This window comes from Psittacula echo (genome assembly GCF_963264785.1).
Source record: "Psittacula echo genome assembly, chromosome: 4".
In the NCBI taxonomy this organism is placed as follows: Eukaryota; Metazoa; Chordata; class Aves; order Psittaciformes; family Psittacidae; genus Psittacula; species Psittacula echo.
In genome coordinates this window covers 26,857,667-26,870,564 of record NC_137738.1, presented here as the reverse complement: position 1 = coordinate 26,870,564, position 12,898 = coordinate 26,857,667, and the positions used below count along the sequence as shown (strand labels likewise).

General features: G+C 39.1%; 1 protein-coding gene across 1 annotated transcript in view; it reads left to right on the top strand.

The window, feature by feature from the left end:
• Positions 1-4,464: 4,464 nt before the first annotated feature.
• Positions 4,465-12,898, top strand: part of FMN2 (formin 2) — a gene marked incomplete at both ends in the record, with an annotated part of 160,041 nt that continues 151,607 nt past the window's right edge. The window contains one exon of the mRNA XM_080615867.1: positions 4,465-6,409. Coding sequence (XP_080471993.1) covers positions 4,465-6,409 — 1,945 coding nt within the window. The remainder of the gene's footprint in view (positions 6,410-12,898) is intronic.

The window sequence follows — 12,898 nt, the reverse complement described above, 5'->3', positions numbered from 1 at the left end:
AGTGGGGTGAAAGGAGGCTGGTGGAGCCTCAGTGCTGGCAGGTAGCAGACCCCCTCCCCATAGTACCTGTGCCCTGCAGTACAGTGCTGTGGCTCACACTGCTGCCATTGTACCCTCAGCTCTCCTCTGCAAGGAGGCGAGGCATTATTGTCTTCACTTTATATGGACTTGATCAACGACTGCTATTGAGAGCAGGAAGAGATTATCATAATAATGATGAAAACTTGTCCACCTCAAAAAAGCAGTGTCTCCTCAGAGCAGGCTCCCCTAGGCTCCCATCTTTTCCCTAGGCAGCCTGTGTTTGCGATGGCCTCAAAATACCAGGATGTTGGACAGAGTCTTTGGCTACATGGTCTACTGTGAGGTGTCCCTGCCCATGGCAGGGGTGGGAATTAGGTGACAGACCCATAGAATAGTTAGGGTTGGAAAGGACCTTAAGATCATCTAGTTCCAACCCCCCTGCCATGGGCAGGGACACCTCACACTAAACCATGCCACCCAAGGCTCTGTCCAACCTGGCCTTGAACACCGCCTAGGATGGAGCATTCACAGCCTCCCTGGGCAAACCATTCCAGTGCCTCACCACCCTCACAGTAAAAAACTTCTTCCTTATATCCAATCTAAACTTCCCCTGTTTAAGTTTGAACCCGTTACCCCTTGTCCTGTCACTACAGTCCCTGATGAAGAGTCCCTCCCCAGCATCCTTACAGGCCCTCTTCAGATACTGGAAGGCTGCTATGAGGTCTCCATGCAGCCTTCTCTTCTCCAGGCTGAACAGCCCCAACTTTCTCAGCCTGTCTTCATAGAGGAGGTGCTCCAGCCCTGTGATCATCCTCATGTCCTCCTCTGGACCTGTTCCAACAGTTCCATGTCCTTTTTATGTTGAGGACACCAGAACTGTACACAATATACTCCAAGTGAGCTGTCATGAGAGCAGAGTAGAGGTCCTTTCCAACCTTACTATTCTATGATTATGTGTCAACTGGTTGCCCAGCCTTTCTGGAGGGAATTTGAGGGCAATGCTCCCCTCACTGTCTGAGCCTCACCTGGGTCAGTACTCTGCCTTGGCTGTGCTCCAGAGGAGTCTGAGGCCTGCACACAGGTGTGGGCAATCAGTGCTGCTGGCAGCCATTCCCCACCCAGAAGGGCAAGTGGGCAGGCGGGCAGGCAGGCAGGCAGGCAGGCAGGCAGGCAGGCAAGCAAGCAAGCAGATAGGCAGTGCTGGTGGGATCAGGCCGCATTTCTAGAGTGGCTGCAGTGAATGGTAACTGCCTTCTTGAAAATAATTGTAATCTCATAACAGGGCTTGCTTTTCTACCAGGAATGTCTTAATGTGGAAATCTCTGGGAGTGCAAGTTCAGTACATCTTGAGCTGTAAGTTTTGACTCTTCTGTGTGCTGTCATTTGTGTCTCCTGAGCATTTGAGAGTGAGAGGTGAGGGGTATCTCAGGGGTGTCCCTGCCCATGGCAGGGGGGTTGGAACTAGATGATCTTAAGGTCCTTTCCAACCTTAACTATTTTATGATTCTATGATTATGCCTGCAGTCCCACTCCTTGGTAATTTTAGTGGACCACTGGCAAATATTAAATGAGGTAGGCAGGGAAGCTCAGTTGTTTGTTAACAACTTACAGCAAGCTGAGTTACAGTTAAAAATGAAATATCCTTCTTGAACATCTAAATCCCTCTCCTTTCCTCATTTAATTTCTGTTGAAAATCTCTTTTTTGGTGTAGAATAATGAATATATTCTTAGGTTTTAAGTGTAGCTTATATTGGTGCCAAAATGTTCTTTTTTTGGATGACTTTAAGAACATGTTTTTTTTGGAAGCTAACAGGCTTCTGAAAATAAACAACCCCCTAAGTATTAACAGTTGTTTTTATGTTTGGCTAATATTAACCTTTCATACTTTACAAGAAATGCCGATTGAGAGTTGTATCTATCACTGTCACTTTGGGGTAATTTGTGTTCTGCCTCCATGCTCCCTTTTTTACTTTTATTTTTATTTGCCTTTTTTTTTTTTTTAATGTATTTTCCGTGCCTTATGTGGTGGAATAACCAGGACAAATTCTTTGATGTTCACGTGCATACCTCTACTCACATAAGTATGCCCATTTTAGTGATATTCTTTCCACAAATAGATCAGAAATCGTGGTCAGAATCCATGATGGTTAGAATACCACATTCAGAAGGACTACCTAGAAAATGGTTTGACCTTTTTCTTGTAATTCTTTTAAGATTACAGCCTCAGGTTGAAAAAATTGAATATTTTTTAGTGTAATATATTTAAACTTGGGTCATATATATGTGTCTATATATTTATGTGGTTTTTGAAGAGTTTACTAATCAGGATGTGCTGTATGAATACTTCAATGAAATAGTGCAGATACATTATTTAAACCATTATAAGTTTCTAGGTTGTAATTAAAAAATGAAGATTATTCTTTAACTTGACTATCTCATAACTCCAGCTTTGTCAACGGCTGGACTTATAGTTGGTTGTAATTGAATTGTGTTGAGTTTGTAATGCAAGTTTACAGAGAAGGAAGGAAAAGGAATGTTTCAGATCATCACACTAATTCTACATTACCCTTATTCAGTCCACAGTATCTTTATATTGGTTCTGCATTATGTTAATTTCTGGCAGATTTTAGTGCAAGAAGAGCTTTTAAATGGTGTTGGAAGCTACAGGTACTCCAGTTGTAGTCAAAGGTTAGGTCCTTGCCAGTTCTAGTCAGTGAAAATACCCATCAAGGTACTATTCTACTACTATGGTTTTCTCAAACTGTACCTTAAGTAATTCTTACCATGTATCTTCAGGACTGAAATTACCTGAGCTTTCAAAAGCGTTTTGCAAGTACATAATAATGCTGTAAAAGCTAAAATACTGCAACAAGTTAGAAACTAGGTAGGATAACAGAAACAAAAGCAGGAATGGGGTAAGAAATCAAAATCACTTCACATACTCTTGCAGACTTTGCTATGCTAGATCTTTCTTAGCTAGTATATTTACAAATGCTGAATGCTAAAAATGAAAAAAAGAAAACAAAACCAAAACCAAATAAAACTCAAGCAAACTAAACAAAGGAAGGAAAAAAAAAAAAAAAAAACAACCAAAAAACACTGAGTATATGAAGTCATCTCATGCACTTAAAACACTTGAGTTCTTCTAGACAGAAGGCTTTTGGTGCCTTAGCCACAGGGCCCTCAGGACAGGACTTGCATCAGAGCAGTATGCTACCAAGAAGCACAGATGAAAATGATGATGGCTGAAAATAATCTGTTTACATGTATTATTGACAGTGCTATTCTAACCAGACTGAATTAACAGCAATTTTCTAACAATGACCACAGCCCAGATTCATAAAGGTATGAAGAGAATGACACCAAAATTAACGAGTTAGGTAAACCAATAGGATGCATTTACCTAGAATACTGTATTGTTTTATGCAATCTCTGATGAAAAGGAAATTCCTAGTAAAGAAGCTCGGAGGAGGAAGGAATGTGTCTTTCACAGGAACTGAACAACCTCATAGACTAGGGAGTTTAGAGATGATAAATCATAAGCAGAAATATATCAAATTACTTCTTGGCTGGTGTTGAGTCAAGATATTGAACTGCTGAACTGATCCAACTTGGCAATTTGGCATTCTTATGCCCTTTTGTTTCTACTCCAATTATTTTAAATCTAAATTTTAAAGTGGAAGGGATTACCTGTCTGGAAGTTCAAGAAATGAATTTATGAAGCATTGATGCTTATACAACTAAAGAAAAAGTGGAGGAGAAAGAGCAACTGATTAAACTGTTGCACAAGATTCCAAAATAGTTAGCAAGTGATAGTGTCTAAATCAATTATAGATTTTATAAGATGAAATAGGAATGCTTTACTGTATCATTTTCCCTTAGTAGCATTTGAATACTGCTATTTTTCTTTTCTTGTTTGTTTTATCTTGTTTCATGCCAGATGTTCTTATTGGGGAAAACAATGGTGGTGTGTTTTAATATTGATGAGTTGATTCTCCTGGGAATAATAGTTTATCTACCTTCTCAGAATACAAATTGTAGGGGCTTTTTTTTAGTGTAATTACCATAATGCATTGCATTTTAAGTGCGACTCTTTTTAAACCTGTGGAAAGAACTTCTTGTTTATTATCTTTCTTTATCTACTTTCAGAGTGACTCTCCTTTTAAAATTATGTATTGTATTTTGGTGGCCTTTAAAAAGTAAACATGTAAATCACCAGAGGCACTGTGTAATCTGTCGAAGTAGCATATGCTCAAGCACCTTATAAACTAGTAAATAATCGTAATATTTCTCTTTCCAAGGTTATTAGTGTATTAATTTAAACAATTGCAGAACAATTGAGGAGTAATTAAAGTACCTTGCCTTAACTTTTTTCTTTTTTACAGGCACCTGAACATTTAAGTCCTGAAACTATAAATGATTTGATGACGAGCTGAGTTTGCAATGCAGGCAATAAAAACTGTAGAACAAGAAGTGATTTTTATAAAGGAAACACTTTTCACAGAATCCTTCCTCAAGAAACAAGAGTGCCGCAGAAACCCGGAGAGCAGGCAGCTCTGCGAACAGCAGCCATTGGAAGGAGCTGTCTGCAGCTCTCAGTGCTGTACTGAGCATGTCCCAGCGGAGCCCAGCGCTAGCAGCACATTATGCAAAAAGGCAGCTCTAGCAGATGGGAGAGAGCCACAGCAAGCGTTTGCTTCACTTGCATCATCACCGCTTGAAAACAAACCTGGGTCGCTAGAGGGGATCTCGCCGGCAGGCCAATGGAATGAAATCCGAGAGCATGGCTTGATTGCTGAAGGTGTTGCACTGCGAAAAATCATGGGGAATCAAGATGGGAAGCTAAAGAAAAACACAGGTGATGTGCATGAAGGAGGAGAGGATGCCTCTGGGCCCAAGGATACGGATGGCACAAAGAAGGTATCGGGAAGCAGAAGGGGACTGGGGAAGCATGCAAAAGGAAGTGAATCCAGTAAGAGGAAGGGTAAATCGGACTCGAGGGCCTCAGTGTTTTCAAATCTAAGGATCAGAAAAAATCTGTCCAAGGCTAAAGATGGGAATAGTAGTTCACGGGAGGATGTTTTGGAAAGCCAGGCCTTGCAGGCTGGAGAGCTGGACAGTACTCATTCAATTGTTACCAAAACTCCAGATATAAGCATCTCTGCAGATGAAGGGGGTCTCTCAGACACAGATGTAGAACATTTTGAAATCAAAAATGAAACTGTTCCAGCTGCTGCAGAGACACAGGATGGACAAAGGACCAGCTCTGGCTCTGATACGGATATATACAGTTTCCATTCAGCCACAGAACAAGAGGATTTGCTTTCTGATATCCAGCAAGCTATTAGACTGCAGCAGCAGCAGCAGGGGGCAATTAACATTGGAACTGAGGACCTTGTCACCAAAACAATGGGCCGACACATGGCTAATTCGCAAGCAGCCCCCTTAGATTTTGAACGGTTTCTTTCAGTAACTACCACTGACAAAGAGAGGAGCCCAGACACTGAGGGTGCTTTTCCAGCAGTATCTGAAATTGTGGAAAACATTCCCATCTCCTGTGCAACTGAACATGAACTGAAGGAAGCAGTGAATGGCACAGGCTCTCCTAGTAACGGCTTATTTGAACCACAAGAACGTAAGCTATTGATTGAGAAACAGGAACAGCTTATTGCTGGAGTGGATGCTATAGCTAATGAATTAGAAGATGATTTGAATAGAACTGTGGTAGAAAACAGGTCTCAGACACACAGCTCCACACAACCTTTTCCAACCTCTGTAGCAGACACTGAGACTAAAATTGCTGAAGTGCAGGCTGTTGATTTGCAGGGCTCAGTAACAGAGGATGGTATTTCAGATGCAGGCCCTGATCATGCTGCTGAGACTCAGGAAGGGAAACACACTCTGTCAGCCAGTCAAGAGGACCTGCATAATGGCTTATCCATGGAAACAAAAGATGGCATTTTGTCCTCCGAGGGGACAGCAGACAGTTCGATGCTTGGTTCCCGATGCTTTAAACCCTATCTTATTAATCCTTGTTACATCAAAACCACAACTAGACAACTGAGTTCTCCCAACCATTCACCTTCTCCCTCCCCATCCCAGAGCCCACTTTCTACGAGGAGGCAGGAGTCCTTCCAGAAAGCAGAAAAAGTCTCAATCAAGAAGCAGAGGTCTGCTAGTTTGGCAGGTTTATTCAGTCGTTCTGCAGACTGGACAGAAGAGGTATCTAATCACAAATGTGAGATAACTCAGAAGGTGGGGTCTGCAGGCTACTTGGAGCACAAGGGGTTTAGAGAGAAGTTTCAAACGGAAAGAGTGCCTTTGACTCATTCAAGAAAGTCCTCAGGGGTGCAGGCTTCTACAGAGACATTTCCCAATGTCTTTTCAGGTGAGTGACATGTATTAAGTTGGTGTTAGCTATTTTTTTCCCAGAGTGTCTTTGAAAATATATTTAAAATACTTAAATTCAATCCTTTGCATACGAAATTGTCTTTACTTGTGCTGACAGTTTTAAAATTGAAGGCCTGATCTTACTAACACAATCACATTTCATTAATGAGCATAACCTCTCCATTCAGTGTCAGCCTGGCAGTACTGCCAGTAAAGGAAGTGTATAATTCTTTTGAAGTTTTTCTTTCTGCTTTTCTCCTTTGTCTAAACCCTGTAGGAAAAGGCTGGATGCCTTAAATTATTCTTATTCAAAAAATGCTAAGAGCTGCAGTGTTGTAGGCAGACCAGCTCTCTGCATAAAGAGATCTTTCATATGTGACGCTTTCTGTAACTGTGATCCTGTTTGGGGTTTTCTTGTGCTAGGCACTGTTCTGATGTACTGTAAATATTTGAGAGCTGCACCTGGTGTTAGACTGAGGCAGAGATAAGGATTTGCTTAGTAAAAAAAGGAAAAAGCCATGCAAGCAGAGATGGACAGCACTACAGAAAAGAACTAATTTCCCCTTCAGAAGGAGGAAAGAGGAAAAGAAAAAATGTTAATGACTTGAAAAGGCAGCATAAAATGGAGAAGGGAAACTGGGGGTAATACAGTTTGGTAGCTGTGACAGGCTGCTGCTTAGGCTACATAGGGTGACTCATTCAGGAAAGCATTATTTCACCTTGCCTGTTAGGCAGCTTACATCCTCTTATAAAGGCATAGAGATATAGAGTTTACGAATGAGATAATGTGAATATCTATTCACACTGTATGGCTATATTTTCCTGCATTTTGAGTTGGGTTTTTTTTCCTCCTTTTTTTCCCCCATCTGAAGTTTCTATATAAAGCTAAAGTATTCACAAATAGAGAAGGCCTCTGTCACATAGGAGGTATGTATACAGAGGAAACTAAGCAACCTATTCCATTTATTTTTCACTTAAGAAAACTGTAGAACTAAGAATATGGAAAATATGCCCTACGAGCATCTGTTACAATATTAAAACAGCTGAATCTATGATCAGGTTTGTTTTGAATGTAAGTCTGTTCTAGATTCATGAGCATGGTAACCACATACGTACCTGAGCTATTTGCAAAAAAATGGAGTGAGAATATTTGTGCTTTTATGAAAACTAAAAAAAATAGTATGGTTTATAAAGGGAACAATGATGTGATTTAATAACCACACATAAGAAAAAAGTTGAGCAATCAACAACTGTTTTGCATAAGACTATCTTGTTTTATAGATATTAAAAAATATATAACTTGTAATCATTTGCATTCACAGTTGCTTTCTTTGTGCACATTCTACTCTGCTTGACATCACAGTAATATTGGTGAATTAAACTGTCAGGAAACAAATTAATATTAGTGGCTTTTTTGCACAGCAGCCAACTCCAGGAGCTTGAAATACTCAGGTAAAGAATTAACATTATTTTCCAGATTCAAATCACATGAATATTTTAATTCTTCAGTAGCCTTGAATAGAAATCCCCAATTTCAGTCTTGCAAATTAGAATTTAAGTTTTTAATACAAAAAATGCCAGCCCCCTCTGAAGGAGACCAGCCCCTGTGAAGTGAGCTGAATCTTTTTGTGTATGCTTTAAATCCCTTCCACCTGTTTTCTAAGATTTTGTTTCAGACATCCCTACCTAAAGCTTTACAAGTTGAGGTGATCACTACTTTCAGATTTATAGCATATAAAAAGCACTTTCTTTTTTTTTTCTTTAGACATTTGACATCTTATAAACAACTCTGGGAGCAAAGCTTTAAATTGCATCATCAGTAATTAAATTTTCTTCTTTATGATGGTGGTGTGATGGAAATGAACTTTATGTGGCAAACTTAAAGAACATGGAATTACATTTTAGAGTCCTATTTCCCAGGAAACAAACTTGTTCGCATTTCCTCTCAAAATTTTGATTTACTTATAATTTTGTTTTATCGTGTCTTCCCACCACCACTTTAGACTTATTATGAAGGGACCACTGTCCAATGCAACAGTGGTTCTGTCTCTTATGGAAATGATGGTGACCCTCATTTGCATGTACATACTAGCTGTCTTCATAGGCAGAGGACAATTATACCTTTCAGTTCCTGCAGAAAAACTTGAAATGAGGCAACTGGAAGTGACATGATAACACTTCATCTCTCTTTGATCGTTCTTCTTTTTTTTAAGAATATACTTGCAAGCTGTAAATTATCAAGAAAATAAAAATAACTAGTGTACATAAAAAAGGGAAATTAACATTAATATTCCCACAGACCAGCTGTCATTGCTGCAAGAGCAGAAAAACCTCTTTATTTAAATCAGTCTGCACAGCAACAATTACAGAAATAATTTCCTTGTAATTTGAATTTTTCTTTTGACAAATGTAGTATTTTAATTGCATGCATGAGATGCATCAATTTGGGGATTTGCCATCAGGCTTTTAGAGATAAAATTCTTCGTAGTGGTTAATTCCTATCTTTAAAAAAAAAAAGAAAAAGCCTCTTGCCTTCAGCATGAAATCCCATCTTGCTGTGCAGTGACTGCTGTGTTCTGCATTTCAAACTAGAATCAATTAAATATTCCACAACAATTTAGTCATCAATTTTAATGACAGCAGGTTCTATGCAGATGACTGGCCTACTTTTGCACTATATTGTGGTCTGGCTGTGTTCCATTTGGTTTTCACAATGATCCATATGAACTTTTCTAAGTCTGCTTTAATGTTAAAATGTAGATGGAAGCCAACAGCTTGAATGGTAGAGACTTTGCATATTTAAATTTTGCTTTATGTTAAAAATAAGCATGTTATTTCAAATTTGATACATTGGCTAAGAATATGGCATGAACAAATTCATGGGCATTTTGTAATCCAGGCATTGGATCTATTTCTTTAATGGTGAGGACAGCTGTATTTGAAATTGCAGTGACAGTAATTACAAGTTCTAGATTACCTGATGCACAGTGGAGCCATGGCTTTTATGTTGTAGTCCCAGGAGGGCAAGAGCTGAACCTGAATGAATAGGGTTGTCTCTCTAGCTTTGATATGTGACAATGAATGATTTACACTAACATTAAGAGAGTATCTTGGTGGGAAAATTAAATTGATGTTTCCAAATATTAACTGCAACATAAGAGCTAGCAGAATAAATTAATAAAAAGGAGTTTATCCTTGCATTAATTTGAAGTGCAGGAATTGCAGAGAAGCTAGTAAGGGTGTCTGTTACATAAACTGAATGTAAGAGTCTCATCAGCTGCCCCGGATGGTAATTAAACTCTTCCAGACAAACCCAAGCCCTTTCTAGTCTCTGTTGGCTAGCTGTAACACACTTGCTGCATGCATCTCTTTCAAACAGATCATTTATCTTTAAATTTATCTTCAGAGATTTGTTTGTCCTGCTGTAGCTGTAAACAGGAGACAAACAAAAAGTCCTGGTTACCATAAAACAAGACCTGTTAGTCCTGTGCTCGTGTGCTCACAGCTGCTTTTTGATTTCCAGAGTGCCAGCCTATTTCTTACAAAGGCCACTTTATCTCACCTCTGCACTGTGTGAATGTCTGCGCTCACTTGCAGTTCAAGTACAGAGTTTGCAGGCGTAAACAAATGTCTCAGTATAGAGAAGTATGTGAAAATTTGAAAAAAAAAAAAAGGATGAAAATTTGCTTATTAGACAAAATAGATATTTTTAAAGCATTTTGGGGGTTTTTTTTGGGGGGTTGTTCTTTTTTTTTTTTTTTTTTTTCATGGTGATTCACATGATAATGCCACAATATGGATTTGTATCTGTTGGCTTCTATAATATAGGAGACTATTTATCACACAACTGTTAATTTAAGACTACTTATGCTTTATTGTTTCACTGATGATGTTTGTTATCAGTAGTTGTAGAATCATAGAATGATTTGGGTTGGAAGGGACCTTAAAGACCTCTAGTCCCAACTTCCCTGCCATGGGCAGGCACACCTTCCACTAGACCAGGTTGCTCAAAGCGTCATCCAACCTGGCCTTGAACACTTCTATGGATGGGGCAGCCACAGCTTCTTTGGGCAACTTGTTCCAGTGTCTTACCACCCTCACAGTAAAGAATTTCTTCTTAATGTCTAATCTAAATCTCCCCTCTTTCAGCTTAAAGCCATTCCCTTTTGACCTATCACTCCATGCCCTTGTAAAAAGTCTTTCCAGCTTTCTTGTAGGCTCCCTTTAGGTACTGGAATGCTGCTGTAAGGTCTCCCCGAATACAAGTAGGTTTTTTTATCAGATGGCAGTACAGACTCCTCTAATAGAGCTGCCCAACAGCAACTCTTCATGTGATAGAGAATCACGCATTATATTGAGTATTCCTAGTAAGCATCTGAAGGGAAAGATCTTCCTCTTTTTGCCTTGTAAACCTAAATGGGGGAGAGGACAGAGTAGGGCTGCAATACTGCACTCCAACTACAGTAAAATGCGTTTGTAAATGGGCTGCAATACATACTTGAAAGACTGCTGAATGCTGGTAAGTTACTTTAAAATGCTGCAATATGGGAATCAGAGCAATATGAGTAATGTCATTGGAATGCAGTGCTGCCCCAGGCTTGTTTTGATGGGGTCTCATGATTAATGCTTTGATCTTTATCTAGAACTTCACTGGGAGTAGCATATTTTGGTCATGGGTTTGAGTGGTTGCACCTCTCAAACACTCTCTTTCTCAGCAGCAACTCCATTCTGAGATCTGACTGGCAGTCTTACTCATGTCTAGTTGTCTGCTAGACTTTTTTGGGATGGAAAAGGGGCAGCTTATAGCTGGAGGTCCATGCATCTCTGCTAGGATCTGAGATGTAGTCACAGTATAATATCCACACATGGGATCTGGATAGAACTGGTTATTGAAGGACATTGTGTGCTTCAGCGATTTCATTTCTGTGAAAGAGCAGTGGATTATTCCAGAGGGATTAGTTATGAGAAGCTGAAGTTTGAAAATATTTCTTGGATCTAATTGTGCTTTATTATTTTTTAAAATATTTATAAGTTACTTAGTGGTTTGGGGGCTGTTTTGTCGAGTGTTTTGGTTTTTTTCTAAACTGGGTAGACTACTTTGCAGAAGAGAAAATTTATTTCTTGAAGCAGGCCTCATTTTTTCTTCATGCTGTGGTGTCAAAATTAGAATAAATTTGGAATTGGAAAACTTCTCTAGGAATATTTTCTTCTGCCTGTATATGAGGGATCAAGTTCTAATGTGAATCCTCCTGACAGAAAATGCAAAGATACTAATTGCCCAAGATGTTTTGTTTGTGCCGTAGTTTAACAAAGCTCACTCAGAGTTGGCCAAGTGTATTCCTTATAAACTACTCCTGCCAAAATTTGGACTTACATAAGGAATAGTGGTGATGAAATATACATGTGTAGGTGTTTCTGTGACTGGCTTTATTTATTTTTAGGTACATTTCAAAGCAGCGTTCTGTAGCAGTTAGGTGGAATACAACAAGTTCTGGAAACTTTGAGACATATGTTTTATCTTTTGGGGAGATGAAGTGTGTTGATACAAGGGTAACAGGGCAGATGCACTGAGAAGCAATGAAAGGAAGGTGGTGGTAGGATGTTAGTACTTTACACTCTGTCACCTCCTTCTTGCGTCTTCATGTGACAATACAAGGCTAGTTGCATTTCATTAAGTGCTTTGGAAAAGACATAGAAGTGGGTTCAGGAGCTGTGTCACACTATTATTTCCTCTAAGCAGCAGCAACTTTCTGCATTGCTACATTGCAGTTCATGCAAAGGATCTTAGGGATGTTGAGATGATCTGTGTTACACTGAGTACCAAATGACTATTCCTCATTTTATTTCTGTGTTTTTGTTGTCCAAAATAAGTTTCTTTCATGTTGATGGAAATAGTTAGGCTTTCTGCCCGTTAAAAGGAAGTGGGTTATGTTTTCTGATGCAAAATCTTGCTTTATTCTCAGATTAATACAGAATGTGACTTATTTCATCTGCAGATTCATAGACGACAGAACTATTGTCAGCTGTTTTGCAAAAGTAAGAAGCAGTGATTATGAGATAGTGTGTGTATGTGTGTAAAACAACATCACAGTTGTAAAAGTAATTCCTAACATACATAAAATTAAACATCTGCTAACATCCATGGAAGAAAAGGCGGTTTTCATTAAAAAAAGGGTGTGTGTGGGAACAACAAAAAAACCCAACTAGAACAAAACATTGCCTTCATAATAGAGGGTGTGTATCTAAACACTGTTTTGTCATGCAAAGAGACAAGACAATACAGTATGGTGAGAAATAGAGGGAAATATTTTATTAAATCAATGAAAGAACATGAAGGTCAAGCTACAGCAAGACAGATGTGCTTAGGTTTTATTCAGGTAAAGTCTAGAAGAACGTATCTGTACAAATATTTAGGTATGCATGCTTTCTTTTTTTTTTTCTTCTTTTTCATGAAATGCAGTTCTAATTTTCTGCTTTTCCCCTTTAT